At 40.9% G+C, this 16,359-nt stretch overlaps 3 protein-coding genes across 8 annotated transcripts in view; all 3 read left to right on the forward strand.

Moving 5' to 3' along the window:
- The window catches only part of LOC111673686 (extracellular calcium-sensing receptor-like), a 5,413-nt gene extending 4,798 nt beyond the window's left edge, over positions 1-615 (forward strand). Inside the window, exon 9 of the mRNA XM_023431523.2 lies at positions 4-615. Within this exon, the coding sequence (XP_023287291.1) occupies positions 4-615 (612 nt within the window). The remainder of the gene's footprint in view (positions 1-3) is intronic.
- A 2,436-nt stretch (positions 616-3,051) lies between these two features.
- On the forward strand, positions 3,052-7,790 carry LOC111673694 (extracellular calcium-sensing receptor-like). Of its 3 annotated transcripts, XM_023431533.2 has the most exons (9): positions 3,052-3,281; positions 3,710-4,004; positions 4,147-4,233; positions 4,502-4,771; positions 5,048-5,254; positions 5,344-5,619; positions 5,951-6,178; positions 6,366-6,489; positions 6,576-7,790. In XM_023431533.2, exons 1-9 carry the CDS (start codon positions 3,052-3,054, stop codon positions 7,487-7,489), a joined length of 2,631 nt encoding a protein of 876 aa, XP_023287301.1. In that variant the 3' UTR covers positions 7,490-7,790. The 3 variants fall into 3 exon arrangements, with proteins under 3 accessions (XP_023287301.1, XP_087026096.1, XP_087026095.1); XM_087169970.1 differs by lacking the exons at positions 3,052-3,281; positions 3,710-4,004; positions 4,147-4,233; positions 5,344-5,619; positions 5,951-6,178; XM_087169969.1 differs by lacking the exons at positions 3,052-3,281; positions 3,710-4,004; positions 4,147-4,233; ... (1 more) ...; positions 5,048-5,254; positions 5,951-6,178 and having other exon boundaries at positions 5,335-5,619.
- Positions 7,791-11,111: 3,321 nt separating this feature from the next.
- LOC111673696 (extracellular calcium-sensing receptor-like) lies at positions 11,112-15,595 on the forward strand. 4 transcript variants are annotated; one of them, XM_023431535.2, is made up of 9 exons: positions 11,112-11,347; positions 11,664-11,958; positions 12,274-12,360; positions 12,628-12,897; positions 13,209-13,415; positions 13,505-13,780; positions 14,153-14,380; positions 14,464-14,587; positions 14,682-15,595. In XM_023431535.2, the coding sequence occupies exons 1-9, from the start codon at positions 11,112-11,114 to the stop codon at positions 15,593-15,595; spliced, it is 2,637 nt and encodes an 878-aa protein (XP_023287303.2). The 4 variants fall into 4 exon arrangements, with proteins under 4 accessions (XP_023287303.2, XP_087026102.1, XP_087026101.1 ...); XM_087169975.1 differs by having other exon boundaries at positions 11,238-11,347; positions 13,209-13,412; XM_087169976.1 differs by lacking the exon at positions 13,505-13,780 and having other exon boundaries at positions 13,209-13,413; positions 14,259-14,380.
- Positions 15,596-16,359: the final 764 nt, after the last annotated feature.

The following is a 16,359-nucleotide window of genomic DNA, read 5'->3' on the forward strand; positions in this document are numbered from 1 at the left end:
CAGCTGAGACATGCAGCATTTGGGATCAGCTTTGTGCTTTGTGTCTCATGCATCCTGGTGAAAACCATGGTGGTTCTGGCTGTGTTCAAGGCCTCTAAGCCAGGAGGAGAAGCCAGTCTGAAGTGGTTTGGTGCTTTGCAGCAGAGAGGGACAGTTTTCACTCTTACTTGCATTCAGGCAGCAATCTGTACTGCTTGGCTTGTCTCTTCCTCACCAGCACCTCATAAAAACACCCAATACCATAAAGACAAGATAGTTTATGAGTGTGTAGTCGGGTCCACAATTGGTTTTGCAGTGTTACTGGGTTATATTGGCTTACTGGCTATCCTCAGCTTCCTGTTAGCTTTTCTGGCAAGGAATCTTCCAGACAACTTCAATGAGGCCAAACTCATCACTTTCAGCATGCTGATCTTCTGTGCTGTGTGGGTGGCCTTTGTCCCTGCTTATATCAGCTCACCAGGCAAATATGCAGATGCAGTGGAGGTATTTGCCATTCTGGCTTCTAGTTTTGGCCTCTTGGTGGCGCTGTTTGGACCCAAATGTTACATAATCTTGATGAGACCGGAGAGAAACACAAAGAAGGCCATTATGGGTCGGGGCACCAGTAAGTCATAAAATTAGCTATCAGTCTTCCAACTTAATTGAAAATAGAAGAGAATACTTTAATTTTTTGGTTAGGGTTAGGCATATCTTACTGTAGCTTGGTCTAGGGAAAGACCATGGTTTGGGTTAAAATTAATACTTCATTAATACTTCGTGGCTAATGTTTTGTTTTGCGGACACATCCATCCACCACAACTTCCTCCCTAAATTGTGGCCCTATGATAACACAACATCAGCTCACTTCATTCTTTTCTCCAATATGAACACTAGAGGGCTTTGTCAGTTGAATGAAGCATGTATAATTTTTGGGCATTTGCCTAAACGACTGATACTGTCTCACATGACCAGTTGCAATTGAGTAGGTTCTTACTGGAGAACAATCTAAAATTTTCAATTAAATTAATCAATTACTATGATCCACTCATTATTTTTCATTCACTTGCATTGTGTAACAGTGTTCCTCACCAGACAAAACTGGAAGCAACAGAGATGTCAATAAAAATGACTTAACATTTTTGAATTATCATGATGTTTTTATCTGATCAATTGTTTGTATCTCATCTGGAAAAAAATAGAATCATGACCTTGCCAATCAACTAAGTTGCGGGAAATATGGTAAAGATCTTCCCTCCCTCAGTTGCAGCATTGAATAATAGCTAGGGGTTTTTATGCAGAATATCTGATGTCACAGTGAATTTAACCTTTGACAATTTGGATATGAAATGTCATAGTTTAATTTCATCCTTATACTCATTTTAATTAAATTGTGTCGTAATTAGTGTATGATTTTGTGAGTTATGGCCATAAAACGTGTTTTGTGAGACCTCTGACCACCAAACTCAGTTCATCCTTCAGTGCTTTTTTTACTATAGAATTTTTATTGGCCTTTTTAAACATAAGTATATGAACATAATTATCACAGAAAGTCAAAAGACCCCTTTTGCTACCTTTTTTCAAAAAAGCAGCCAGTGACAAATCTCAGTTGCTTTTCATAGAGGAGAGTTGCCACGACTTCCATACGAGCTGACCGCACATAAGCTGACATAAATGAGCTTCTAATTTTTGCTCTGAGTGATCATTTCACAAGTAAATATAGCCAACATCACTGCACATCTTTTTTCTTTAACTTGTGTGGATGGTAATTTCGTAAAGACATTATGATTAGCATCAGCAGTGCATTAGCAGTGCAGAGCAGCAACTTAGAAATGGCTTGGAAGTGACTGCTGGTTAATATAGTATCTTAGTGGGCCGTGTTTCAGTCGCTATTTCATACTTACTTGGTTGTCTGACAACAGAAACAGACAGACATGAGTAAATGAGCACAGCTTTATTAGGAATTGGCTGTATTAAAATACTATATGAGCACAGAGAGTAGGAGAGAAGCAAACAGATAAACAGCTGACTGCAAATACAACGTGGTCCAGCCATATACTAGGTCTTGACTTAGTCTGGTTTACAAATGCAAAATTTTTCTAGAAACTTTACACAATTTACAGGTTTACAGAGGTTGATTTACATTAACAAACTTATAAATATTAATTATGAGGATCCCTTTACAAGCTCAAAATCTTTTTGACCCCAATTTCAGGTCATAGGTAAGCACAGCAATTGTATGCATTTATGCATTTATTTATGCAATAAGGTAAAGATGTAATTAAAACTACTTAATGGGTTTCTGCCTATAAATATGAATACACAGTTACCATGTTGTGATATACAGTTACCATGTTGTGATATACAGTTACCATGTTGTGCCTCACAACTTACATGTGATTCTGCCTATATGCGTGTCCACATGCATGTATTGTACATAACTGACAAAAACTCTAGTTAGCAAATCCATGACGTTGCAAGTTCTAATGAGGTGACGTGTCTTGCACAAGTTCCTGCAGAACTGGCTGTTTGATGTCTGCCAAGTTACTATGGGCACCAGCCACATACAATATCAAACAGACAGGCTAATGAAAATAGAAGATGTATTATTTCACCAAATGTCTTAGTATGCTGTTAGCATGTAGTGAACATTTCATAAAACTCTGTTGATGTGTGAAAGTGAATTCCTCGTATTCAGGGCTGAATTGTGATTTTGAGGAGTTTAAATTTGTAGCAGTAAACAGTAAACAGTCTATCTATGAATCCATTTAATGAGACATTCAAATAATCTAATAAAGACTTTTCAGCACACCTCAATCATTGCAGTTATCCACTACTTAAATTTGGTCTGGATGGGATGCCAACATGACCGTGGACAGATATTATCAAAGGTGCACACATTAATTCTGCCTCACTATGAATTAATCTCAAATGAAATGCATTTTAGGCCCAGCCCATACTCCCTCTTTGGCCCTGATGGGTGGTGTGTAAGATTAAACAACGTACAAGTCAATAAAAGTGGTGACATAGTGATAACACTTAATAACTGGCAAAGGCTTAAACCAGAGGAAAGTCATGAGGGTCATTGTAGGCACCAAAGTGCTTATGTTATTGTATTCCTACTTTTCCTCTGCTGCAATCTCTGATGAATTTTCTTCCTCCTGCCAGTTACAGGGACAGTTTCATTTGAATGGGATGCACAAGGCTGGAGATGTGGTTCTGGGTGGACTGTTTGAAATTCACTTTTTTGCTGTCTATCCTGAACTGTCTTTTACCTCAGAGCCACAGCAGCCTACCTGCGATGGGTGAGTCTGTCAGGGAAGCAGTAAAAGGCAGAAGCTGGGGAAAATCCAGCCCAATTTGTATTTAGGCCATTTTGGCCATAATAGCTTTTTTAACAGTCTGCTTTTATTTATTTTTCCGTTCAAGTATTATTATGGTGATTGTTGTTCAATTGTCTTCATTTATTGCAAAATCTGTCAATCTACTTGTACTACATTGTATTTTTGATAATCTGTTATTACTGTGATGAAAGAATTACAATTTATATTTATGCCATTTTAAACATACTGCCTTTAGTCTATTATTTATTTTTTCATTCAAGTATTAATATGGTTGTTGCTATGCAAGTGTCTTCATTGCTTGCAAGATCTGTAGTTATGCAACATGTCTACATTTGCACAGTTAATTATGTTTTATTTTTCAATAGTAAACTGTTTTTTTTATGTGCTAGTTTTGATGTTCTAGGATTCACACAGGCCCAGACCATGGCTTTTACTATTGATGAGATCAACAGAAACTCACACCTGCTACCTAATGTGACTCTGGGATACAGTCTGTATGATAATTGCAACCAACTAGGAATTGGATTCCGTGCTGCATTGTCATTAACCAGTGGTCAAGAGGAGCAAGTTACATTACATGAGACCTGTGTAGGAACCCCTCCAGTCCTTGGGATTGTGGGTGATGATTCATCGACACGTTCTATTGCAATCTCCAATGTCTTAGGTTTGTACAGAGTGCCCATGGTAAGTTTTTCTGCCTTACGATCTATGAATTATTTTTGAATCATTTTAATTTTCAAATTTAAATTCAGTTGCAAAACTGAAATAGTCAGCCATGGTAAAAGCATTGAATGGTTTCAGGATGTACAGTCTGTGTTTTTCACAGGTGAGTCATTATTCCACATGTTCCTGCCTGAGTGACCGGAAAAAGTTTCCATCCTTCTTTAGGACGATCCCAAGTGATGCTTTCCAGGTGAAAAGCTATCAGGAAATTAAAAAAATAAAGAAGCAATAGTAGTTAAACAGTTTTCATGAAGCATGTCCCTGTTCTGCAAAACAAATGTGGGATAATTTGTGTATCACCAGTAACATTATTTGTCTCATTGACGGAGTTGTGTGTTGTCACATAAAAACACTGTAAGGCTGTAACTAAACTATTCCATTGTGGAACCTGTTTATCAGGATTTCCAGTGAAACATTATTCCAGCCTGTGCACTAATCCCTCCTCTCTCTATTCTTAGGTGCGTGCTATGATTCAGATTCTAAAACACTTTGGCTGGACTTGGGCAGGTCTTCTGATCAGTGATAATGATTACGGACTACACGCTGCTCGATCCTTCCAATCTGACCTGGGTCCATCTGGTGGAGGTTGTCTGGCCTACACAGAGATTTTGCCCTGGACCGACAACCCAGCTGAACTAAGGAGGATTGTGGATGTGATAAAGAAATCCACAGCTCGTGTGGTCATTGTGTTTGCACATGAGGGTCATATGATTGACCTTATGGAAGAGGTTGGGCTTCAAATACAACTCCATTACCTTAATACAATTATACATTATGTGTAGTATTTTGTCAAACTGAAAGATTTTATTTTGTTATTTACAATAACATATATAGACTTTGTTGGACTGGTAATCGGGCAAATTGAGACCAGTTGGCCACCACTTCATTCGGCTGGTGGATGGTCAAAAAACTGTGACTATAATAGCTGCAGAAACTAGATATCAGAAACTACATTATTCTTATGGCAGTATGAATTCAAACACTTGGTATACTGCATTGTACAGGTGGTGAGGCAGAATGTGACAGGCCTGCAGTGGATAGCCAGTGAAGCCTGGACAGCAGCTGCTGTGCTCCAGACCCCCCGCCTAATGCCGTACCTGGGTGGAACACTGGGCATTGCCATCCGTCGAGGAGAAATACCAGGACTCAGGGAATTCATGTTACAAATACGTCCTGACCTACACCACAACAACAGCTATGGAAATAACATGGTGAGAGTTTGACCTTGCAATCTGATTTGATATTTGGAAAAATAATATATTGTCATTGTTTTTAATACACAGTTTTGAATATGTTTCAGGTAAATCAGTTTTGGGAATATACATTTCACTGTAGAATAACACCACCTCCAGCAGGTTGGGTGGAGGCTGGAGGAGCATTATGCACTGGACAGGAAAATCTAGAGAATGTGGAGACTGAGTTTTTGGACACTTTAAATCTCAGGCCAGAGTACAATGTGTATAAGGCTGTGTATGCTCTGGCATATGCTCTTGATGACATGATGCAGTGTGAGCCAGGGAGAGGGCCTTTCAGCGGGAACAGCTGTGGTAATTTGAAAAGACTGGAGCCATGGCAGGTGAGATATCGGTTTGTACTCCACCTGTTTATGTGACCAAATACTTTGCTTATAATGTTTCTTGCACAGTAGAAAACATGAGATTATCAAATGTAAAATGCTAGGTAGAAAGCTCAAAGGATTTTCCTTTCTGCAGGATGATAGCAGTTGCTTGTATAATCTGGTCAGACAGAACAATCTCTTTTCACTAGTTACACTTCTGTTTTACTGCATAAGTGTGATTTGCAGTTTGATTATTGAATATTAGGATCTGCTGTGTGGGTCATCAGGAATATGACTGTTTTTTTCATTTAACCTTTTTTTCCTCCATGTTTTATTCTGATTTTCACAGCTCATATATTACTTGGAAAAGGTCAACTTCACCACGCCATTTGGTGATGAAGTGTCTTTTGATGAGAATGGTGATGCCTTACCAATCTATGATATCATGAACTGGCAGTGGCTCCCTGATGGAAGAATTAAAGTTCAGAATGTCGGAGAGGTTAAAAAATCAGCCTTTAAAGGTGAAGAACTCACACTTGATGAAGATAAAATCTTCTGGAACTTTGAATCCAAAGAGGTTAATTCTTATTTTTCAGGCTCCTTTATTATTGCCCATGGATAATTCATAATACCAGTATGTTCTTTGGCTCTGCTTGCCAATCTGTAAACGTCACTGCACGCCACTGCTTTTGACCCATGGATAACTCATTCTAGCAGTGTTTAGTAGTGTAGAATAACAGATTTTTTTTTTTTCCCCCTTACAGCCCCCCCGGTCAGTGTGCAGTGAGAGCTGTCCTCCTGGTACCCGCGTGGCCAGAAAGAAGGGGGAACCTGAGTGTTGTTTTGACTGCATCCCTTGTTCTGAGGGAAAGATCAATAATAAGACTGGTGGGTGTTCGTGATTCAATAGTTTTATTAACAATTTGTACAAAATGTAGGAAGAATGTATCTCACCATCTTTTGCTTTATTTAAGACTCCATGGAGTGCACAAGTTGTCCAGAGGATTTCTGGTCCAGCCCCCAGCGTGACCACTGTGTTCCTAAGAAAATAGAGTTCCTCTCCTACCATGAGCCTCTGGGAATCTGCTTGACAGCCACCTCATTGCTGGGCACATTTATCTGTGCTGTCGTCCTAGGCATCTTTATCTATCATCGCAAAACACCTATAGTACGTGCCAACAATTCAGAACTTAGTTTCCAGTTGTTGTTCTCACTTAAACTATGTTTTCTGTGTTCACTGCTGTTTATCGGTCGGCCCAGACTGTGGACATGCCAGCTGAGACATGCAGCCTTTGGGATCAGCTTTGTGCTTTGTGTCTCATGCATCCTGGTTAAAACCATGGTGGTTCTGGCTGTGTTCAAGGCCTCTAAGCCAGGAGGTGAAGCCAGTCTGAAGTGGTTTGGTGCTGTGCAGCAGAGAGGGACAGTTCTGGTTCTTACTTCTGTTCAAGCAGCAATCTGTGTTGCCTGGCTTGTCTCTTCCTCACCAGCACCTCATAAAAACACCCAATACCACAATGACAAGATAGTTTATGAGTGTGTAGTCGGGTCCACAATTGGTTTTGCAGTGTTACTGGGTTATATTGGCTTACTGGCTATCCTCAGCTTCCTGTTAGCTTTTCTGGCAAGGAATCTTCCAGACAACTTCAATGAGGCCAAACTCATCACTTTCAGCATGCTGATCTTCTGTGCTGTGTGGGTGGCCTTTGTCCCTGCTTATATCAGCTCACCAGGTAAATATGCAGATGCAGTGGAGGTATTTGCCATCCTGGCCTCCAGTTTTGGCCTCTTGATGGCGCTGTTTGGACCCAAATGTTACATAATCCTCCTGAGACCAGAGAGAAACACAAAGAAAGCTATTATGGGTCGAGGGGCCACAAAGTCATAAAATTAACCAACATGTCTTTCAACTTAGTTGACAGTAGGGGTTGTTTGTCTACACTTCTTGATATGAACCATATAAGCATTCTGGCATCAGGAGAAAGACTGGACTGAACTGATAAAAATAATTTCAATTATCAAAATATTTAACTTTCCCTTTTATGATTTTATGATGTCACAGTGCTATTGTCATTTTTGGTTAGGTACAGGCACAAAAACACCTTAGTGAGTTCTTAGGAGACTTTGTCATGGTCATTGTTTCATTTTATTGACTCATCCATCCACCCTGACCTCCTCCCTAAGTTTACTTTGTGGCTCTATAATAACATTATTTATTTCTAAAACAAATAGAGGGCTTTCTCATTTGAACATAAGCATACAGTATATTATTTTGGGGCATTTGCTGAAATGACTGATGTTGTACATATAGCGGTCATCTAGTAACTATGTATGTAAAATTGTGCAAATTTAATCATCAGACAAAATATCTGTCCTGAAATAGAAAAATGTCAATAAAAATGACTTACATTAGTAATCATTATGCTTTTCTGTCTAATCATTTGTTTGTATTTTCCCTGGGATTCGAGAAAAGAAAAAAACACCTTTTGTGTGACCAATTTGTCTGTGAATGACTGAGACTTACTAACAGTGGTGAACACATAAATGGAGAGATCTCTCCATGTTACGTCTGTAAGAAAACTGGACCCAAATGTAGACATAAAGGATGTGACACCTCAATTCAAAGATTTATTCAACCAAGAAAAAATACAAATCCTACTAAGAAGGCAAGGCAAAGTTGAAATCCAGGGCAGCAAGAAAACCAAGTCAACAAAATCAGTCAAAAACTCTGGGACATAAACAGAAAATAGATATGAGGAATAACTAGGAAAACTGAAGAGAAGCACATGGAGACACTGGGAGAACTGAATCCAACAGAGAGGGCCATGGGCCAGTGGACACAGAGGAGATGAATGGGTCTAGGGATGGAGAAGGAAACCTTGGGCTCAGGGCAAAAGAGTGACTGAGCAGAAGAATGGGGCCGGGGACAGAAGCTGGGCAGACAGGTTGTGTTGGAGGGCGACAGCAAAGACGGGGTCTCTCCGGAGGTCGAGTTGGGGGGGCGGCATCGCAGGCAATGAATGAGGAGCTGGACCACCAACAGGAAACCAGGAGCAGGGGTCCCCCGGACTGCTGACTGGGGATCAGGAGCAAATGTGAAGTCAGTCGAAATAGGAACAGCCTCAGGAACTGATGAGATGTCAGCCAGGACAGGCTCAGGAATGGACTTGACATCAACTGGACCCCTGAAACTGGAACAGACAAGGTGTCGGCCAGGGTGGTAGACTCAGGAACAGGCCAGGCATAAACTGGGATGCTGGACAACAGAGGCTCATGGTTGCTGAATACAGAGGCTATGAATAGCTGGGGCTGAGGCTGCTTAGGGAATCAACATCTCTGTGACCTTTTCTTCTTTCTAGGGGCTCCAACTCCTAGATGTCTACCAGGAAAGGCTATGCATGTTCCCCAAAGAGACAGCTCAGGGTATTCCAGGTCCGAATCACAAAAGAGATCAGCCAATGTGCAAAGAGGCCTGGAAACTCTGGACTCACTGCTAGCCGACTGGAAAACTGACTGGAGACTAGCAGAGGCTGTGGCTGCTTGCTGCAAACAAAAGATTCCCTGACTCAGCAATTGGGCTGGAGGCTAAGTTAAGTATCTGGATACGCTCTGCTATCATCTGTGACTGAAACCTTGTCAGTACAGACAGAGAGAGTTTACATGAGCACAGCCACCAACACTGTGTCAGCAACTGGCAGTTAGCTAACAAACAACATAAACAAATAACTACGCTTACGATTCTGATACATCTTCTAGTCGCCAATTTTGGTGCACAACTAACCTCTCAAAAACTCCTGGGTCTGGGTCTGACTGAGGGTCAAACATGTGGCTGAGTCACACCGATGTTTCCTCCGCTACCCATCTTGTTACGCACAGCCATTTCATCGGTCAACCTAGCGCAAGCAGCAATGGTGGGCGGGGCACAAGGCCTGAGGCCCCATTTAAAAAACAATGCGTTGAATTCATACTGAAAGTGTACATACGCTCAAAAGCTGAAAATGGCGTACGCAAAAAAGTAATTGGATTCATAAAACTGTGCGCACGCACACCTGCAAGCAATGTTGCCTTTATATATCACAGTCAACTTGGAAAGCCTCATATCCCACCCTCCATACACCCTCTTTCAACCATATACGGTCAATGCAAAGCACCTCATGAATGCTGATGGATATAAATGACCATGTTGATCAATGAATCTTTGTGATGAATCATGGTAACTAGCGAGAAGAAGACCAAGGAGAGGAAATTTTTGTGACTCAGAAATCGAGTTGCTTGTGGGTGAAGTGGATGTCAAGAAGGACATTTTGTTTGGTGGGAGCCAGGTAGAGAGATAGGCCAAGCCTTTGTACCATATTTTGCAAAACAGTACATGCCGTAACAATCTGGCTGACTTTTTTTAGGCAGTATAAAAGTCTGCCTCCTGATGCATCTAAACCCTGCCATCGACATTTGAGGAGGTCAATGACCTCCCAATCTTTGCGTGGGAAGTGGCGTATGCATCTTTCAGGCCCTGTTTTGTGCATGCACACACAAACGTTCTAAATGAGGCCCCTGATCCAGATTTTCTAATGAGGAAGTGTCAATGTCCCTCCAGCCCACTTATCCTCATTGGGTTGTGGGGGACAGAGCATGCCTATGGGCACTTTAGAGTCACCAATCAACCAGGTTTTATACAGGTTTACATCGGAAATGCCTTATTACACCTATTTCAAATGGATGTAGCCCTGACCCAGAGGAAAGGTCATCAAGTGGTGTCCAACCTTCATCGAGTGTTTCGACCCTGACCCTGACGCAACACTCTCCAGTTGGTGGGTCAGCAGTGTTGGCCAAGTCACTGCCCCTCTCCTCCAATCTTCCAGCTAGTGTCCTCTCTCTTATGCCAGAGCCAACAGGAGGCTCTTTCCACCGCTTCCCCAAGCCTTTGGGCAGCTTTTTCTGTCATGGCCCCTCACTCCTACTTTTGTCAGCAGATTCCATACGGATTGGGCTGGGAATCCACACAGCCCATATCCACTGTGAACAACCATCTAGTCCACCCTTTTTTCCAACAATCCTGGACCAGTTGTTGATACTTGGTCTTCTTTCTCTCCGCTGCTTCGTCACAGCCATATATGTGCATACATTCACCATTAATGTTGCAAAGTAAAGAAGTAATTAACCTTCCTTTACACTTTTGTTTGTAATCAAAGGCTCCCCCTGCTTACAAATCCCAATTGAACCCCTGGGTGATTCACAACTTACTATGGGCACCAGACACACACAATATCAAACAGGCAGTGGGCAATAAAAAAGACAAGATGAGATGATGCATTATTTCACCAAGTGCACAGATTAATTTTGCTTCAGTACAAATCATTCTGGATTTACATTTTAGGCCCTGCCCCTACTTCTCTTTGTGCCCTGATGGGTGGTGTGCAAGATTAAACAATGCTACAAGTCAATAAAAGGGGGTGACACTGTAATAAAAGCTGAAGACTGCACCCAGATAAGGGGTAAACAAGAGGAAAATCATGTGGACATTTTTAGATACCAACTTGCTCCTGCTCATGTTGTTGTGTTCCTACTTTTCCTCTGCTGTGTCTTCCCCTCTTTATTCCTCCTCCTGCCAGTTACAGGGACAGTTTCATCTAAATGGGATGCACAAGGCTGGAAATGTGGTTCTAGGTGGACTGTTTCAAATCCACTTCTTTTCTACCCATCCTGACCTGTCTTTCACCTCAGAGCCACAACAGCCTACTTGCCACGGGTGAGTCTGTCAGGGAACCAGCAAAAAGCAGAAACTGGGGAAAACCAAGCTCATGACGAGAGTGTATTTTTGATTATCTGATACTAGTGTGAAAAAAATACATTTTCTAGTAATGCTATTTTAAACATACTGCTTTGTTTTGCACAGTATCCTTTTATTTATCTTTTTCATTCAGGTATTATTGTGGTTGTTGCTATTCGGCTGTTTTCATTGTTCATTGTTGTTCAATCTGTAGTTGTTGAACATGTATGTGTTTGAACAGTTAATGTCTCATGTTGTATTTTTCAATAGTCAACAGTGATATTTTATGTGCTAGTTTTGATGTTCTAGGATTCAAACAGGCCCAGACCATGGCTTTTGCTATTGATGAGATCAACAGAAACTCCAACCTGCTACCTAATGTGACTCTGGGATACAGTGTGTATGATAACTGCCTCCAACTAGGAATTGGATTCCGTGCAGCATTGTCATTAACCAGTGGTCTAGAGGAGCAAGTTACATTACATGAGACCTGTGTAGGAACCCCTCCAGTCCTCGGGATTGTGGGTGATGATGCTTCTTCACATTCTATTGCAATCTCCACTGTCTTAGGTTTGTACAGAGTGCCTATGGTAAGTTTTTCTGCCTTATCTTCAATTCTTTTGGATCATTGTGACGTAACATATGACTTGCTCTTAACTTATGTTTATTTGTTATAATTGTTTAAATTGTTTCAACTTGTCTATATTTCAAGTTCTGGTTCTTTGTTTTTGTTGTTATATTACTTTAAATATTATTGTAAAGCACATTATGACTTTGATTTAGTAGGGTGCTATATCAATTTCATTATTATTATTATAGTTTAAAAAAAAATTACATTTCAAACAGCCATTAGAGGCGTTGGCAGCGGTAGGCGGTTTCAGGATGTACAGTCTATGTTTTCACAGGTGAGTTATTTTTCTACATGTTCCTGCCTGAGTGACCGGCAAAAGTTTCCATCCTTCTTTAGGACGATCCCAAGTGATGCTTTCCAGGTGAAAATCTGTCAGCAATGTGAAAATACATTAAATATAGCATTCGTAGTTGAATGATTGTCAGGATGAGCACCCCTATTCTAAAAATATATTCTTTTTGTATATGACTAGTAACATTATTTGTCTCACTGATGGAGTTGTACAGTGCCAGATAACAACACTGAAAGGCCAGAATTAAACAAGGTCCACATTGGAAACTCTTTATCAGGATTTCCAGTGAAACATTATTCCAGCATGTGCACTAATCCCTCCTCTCTCTATTCTTAGGTGCGTGCTATGATTCAGATTCTAAAACACTTTGGCTGGACTTGGGCAGGTCTGTTGATCAGTGATGATGATTATGGACTCCACGCTGCGCAATCGTTCCTATCTGACCTGGGTCCATCTGGTGGAGGTTGTCTGGCCTACACAGAGATTTTGTCCTGGGGTGACAACCCAGCTGAACTAAGGAGGATTGTGGATGTAATGAAAAAATCCACAGCTCGTGTGGTCATTGCGTTTGTACATGAGAGCCACATGATTGATCTCATGGAAGAGGTTGGGCTTGAAATAAAGCTTATTTATATTTTGATACAATAATACAACTTTCGTAGTGTTTTATGAGTCAAACAGACAAATGTAATTCAGTAATTTGCAACAATATTTGGCCTAAACAGACCAAACACTAATTAATTGACTTCTGTTTTTTTAAAGGTTTTGTTAGGAGGGTCCAGTGAAATCACTTACTCAGACAAATTATACTGAATTCATTCTACTATGTAAAAAATTGTGTATACTTTAGAAAACTAAATAATCATTTAGTGGCATGGCAGTATGAATTTATATAACTGGTTTAATGCAATGTGCAGGTGGTGAGGCAGAATGTGACAGGCCTGCAGTGGATAGCCAGTGAAGCCTGGACATCAGCTGCTGTGCTCCAGACCCCCCACCTCATGCCGTACCTGGGTGGAACACTGGGCATTGCCATCCGTCGAGGAGAAATACCAGGACTCAGGAAATTCCTGTTAGAAATACGACCTGACCTACACCACAACAACAGCTATGGAAATGATGTGGTGAGAGTCAAACCTTGCAATTTCTTCAGGTATTTGTAAGAATAATATATATTGTCATTGTTTTTAATACACAGTTTTGAATGTTTCAGGTAAATCAGTTTTGGGAATATGCATTTAAATGTAGATTTGCACCACCTCCAGCAGGTTGGGTGGAAGCTGGAAGAGCATTATGCACTGGACATGAAGATCTTGGTAATGTGGAGAGTGAGTTCTTGGATATTTTAAATCTCAGGCCAGAATACAATGTGTATAAGGCTGTGTATGCTCTGGCATATGCTCTTGATGACATGATGCAGTGTGAGCCAGGGAGAGGGCCTTTCAGCGGGAACAGCTGTTGTAATTTACAAAGACTGGAGCCATGGCAGGTGAGATATCAATTTACACTCCACCTGTTTATGTCCAATCCTGTGTTTTAGTACTTCTTGTGGAGTAGGACTTAATGTTTAGGATTAAGTACGAAGGATTTTCCCTACTGCTTGGTGATAGCAGTGGCTATTATCTGGTCAGAGAGAACAATCTCGTCACTAGGTACATGGTAGTACAGGTCATGTGATATTATCTTAAACAAAGTGCTTTGCTGGAATTTTTAAATACATTATATGTACAGAAATGTAGTATGAAGTTTGATTACTGAGTAGTACGTCATTCTGTATTCACCATGGTCATTACAAATTGAATTATTTTATTTCATCTCACCTCTAATGTTTTTCCTCTATCCATTATTCTGATTTTCACAGCTTGTGTATTACTTGGAGAAGGTTAACTTCACCACACCATTTGGTGACCAAGTGTCATTTGATGAGAATGGCGATGCCTTACCAATTTATGACATATTGAACTGGCTGTGGTTCCCTGATGGAAGAATTAAAGTTCAGACTGTAGGTGAAGTTAAGAAATCAGCCTTCAAAGGTGAAGAACTCACACTTCATGAAGACAAAATCTTCTGGAACTTTGAATCCAAAGAGGTTACTTCTACTTTTTCAGACACCTCTCTTTTTTGGACTGTAATTCTTACCAGTGTAAAATAACACTGAATGACATCCTACAGCCCCCCCGGTCAGTGTGCAGTGAGAGCTGTCCTCCTGGTACCCGCATGGCCAGAAAGAAGGGGGAACCTGAGTGTTGTTTTGACTGCATCCCTTGTTCTGAGGGAAAGATCAGCAATAAGACTGGTGAGTGTTCATGTTTTAATATTTTTAGTTTACTCAAAGAATTTTCTTTACTACGTATTAAGGATGTACCTCATCTTTTTCCATGTTTTGTAAGACTCCATGGAGTGCACAAGTTGTCCAGAGGATTTCTGGTCCAGCCCCCAGCGTGACCACTGTGTTCCGAAGAAAATTGACTTCCTCTCCTACCATGAGCCTCTGGGAATCTGCTTGACAGCCACCTCATTGCTGGGAACATTTATCTGTGCTGTTGTCCTAGGGATCTTTATCTATCATCGCAAAACACCTATAGTGCGTGCCAACAATTCAGAACTTAGTTTCCAGTTGTTGTTGTCACTTAAACTATGTTTCCTGTGTTCACTGCTGTTTATCGGCCATCCCAGACTGTGGACATGTCAGCTGAGACATGCAGCATTCGGGATCAGCTTTGTGCTTTGTGTCTCATGCATCCTGGTGAAAACCATGGTGGTTCTGGCTGTGTTCAAGGCCTCTAAGCCAGGAGGTAAAGCCAGTCTGAAGTGGTTTGGTGCTGTGCAGCAGAGAGGGACAGTTCTGGTTCTTACTTCTGTTCAAGCAGCAATCTGTACTGCTTGGCTTGTCTCTTCCTCACCAGCTCCTCATAAAAACACCCAATACCACAATGACAAGATAGTTTATGAATGTGTAGTTGGGTCCACAATTGGTTTTGCAGTGTTACTGGGTTATATTGGTTTACTGGCTATCCTCAGCTTCCTGTTAGCTTTTCTGGCAAGAAATCTTCCAGACAACTTCAATGAGGCCAAACTCATCACTTTCAGCATGCTGATCTTCTGTGCTGTGTGGGTGGCCTTTGTCCCTGCTTATATTAGCTCACCAGGCAAATATGCAGATGCAGTGGAGGTATTTGCCATCCTGGCCTCCAGTTTTGGCCTCTTGGTGGCGCTGTTTGGACCCAAATGTTACATAATCCTGCTGAGACCAGAGAGAAACACAAAAAAAGCTATCATGGGTCGAGGAAACACAAAATCATAAAGTTAGCCAACAAGCCTTCCAAATGAATTTGCATTGGGGGTTGTTTGTCTCTACTCTCTGTTATGAACCATAGGAGTGTTCTGGGGACTGGAGAAAGACTGGACATAATCTGTTAAAAATTACTTTTGAAAATAGATAACTTACCTGTTCACAATCTGATAATGTTATTGTATTTTTTCGTTAAGGTATAAGCACAAAAACAATTTAGTTAGTTCTAGCGAAAGGTCATGGTTTAAATAAATTATGGTTATGGACCTTGTCATGGCTAATGTTTTGTTTTGTTGACCCACCCATCCACCCCAACATCTTCCTTAAGTTTACTTTGTAGCTGAAAATAAGATTATCCTTAATTACTACATCCAGTAGAAGGCTTTGTCACTTGAATATATATAATTTTGGGGCATTAGCTAAAGCAACTGATGTCTCCCCTGACTGAAAGAGATCACCTAACACTGAAATGTGTTGGGTCTGAGCTCTATTAGTAACTGGAAATCATTATTACTCGGCCTCACACGGGGGCATCATTAGTACTCGGCCTCACCCGGGCGGCACCATTATGTTAACAGTACTCTACCTCATGAGCTGGACACCAAATATGTTAGATTAGACATTGTACTTTACTCTGCTCCATTGTAAATAAATGCCTTTTAAGTATAACTACTGGTGTCTTTAATGTTGCACAAGCGTGAATATTGCCAACCTCTACTCGGTAGAATTCCAATCCTTCAACTGTAACTTACTATTGATTTGGTAATTTGGTAATA

The sequence above is a fragment of the Seriola lalandi genome, unplaced genomic scaffold, assembly GCF_002814215.2.
Source record: "Seriola lalandi dorsalis isolate HSWRI2012SDOR001 ecotype SW California unplaced genomic scaffold, Sedor1 jcf7180002054924, whole genome shotgun sequence".
Classification (NCBI taxonomy): Eukaryota; Metazoa; Chordata; class Actinopteri; order Carangiformes; family Carangidae; genus Seriola; species Seriola lalandi.

Excerpts from the sequence above, each read along its gene's own strand:
- LOC111673694 (XM_023431533.2), top strand. The coding sequence starts at position 3,052 with ATGAGGGTCATTGTAGGCACCAAAGTGCTTATGTTATTGTATTCCTAC. Across the intron at positions 3,282-3,709 it reads CAGCAGCCTACCTGCGATGG|TTTTGATGTTCTAGGATTCA; the intron begins GTGAGTCTGTCA and ends TTTATGTGCTAG. Across the intron at positions 6,179-6,365 it reads GGAACTTTGAATCCAAAGAG|CCCCCCCGGTCAGTGTGCAG; the intron begins GTTAATTCTTAT and ends TCCCCCTTACAG.
- LOC111673696 (XM_023431535.2), top strand. The coding sequence starts at position 11,112 with ATGTGGACATTTTTAGATACCAACTTGCTCCTGCTCATGTTGTTGTGT. Across the intron at positions 13,416-13,504 it reads ACAGCTATGGAAATGATGTG|GTAAATCAGTTTTGGGAATA; the intron begins GTGAGAGTCAAA and ends TGAATGTTTCAG. Across the intron at positions 13,781-14,152 it reads AAAGACTGGAGCCATGGCAG|CTTGTGTATTACTTGGAGAA; the intron begins GTGAGATATCAA and ends TGATTTTCACAG.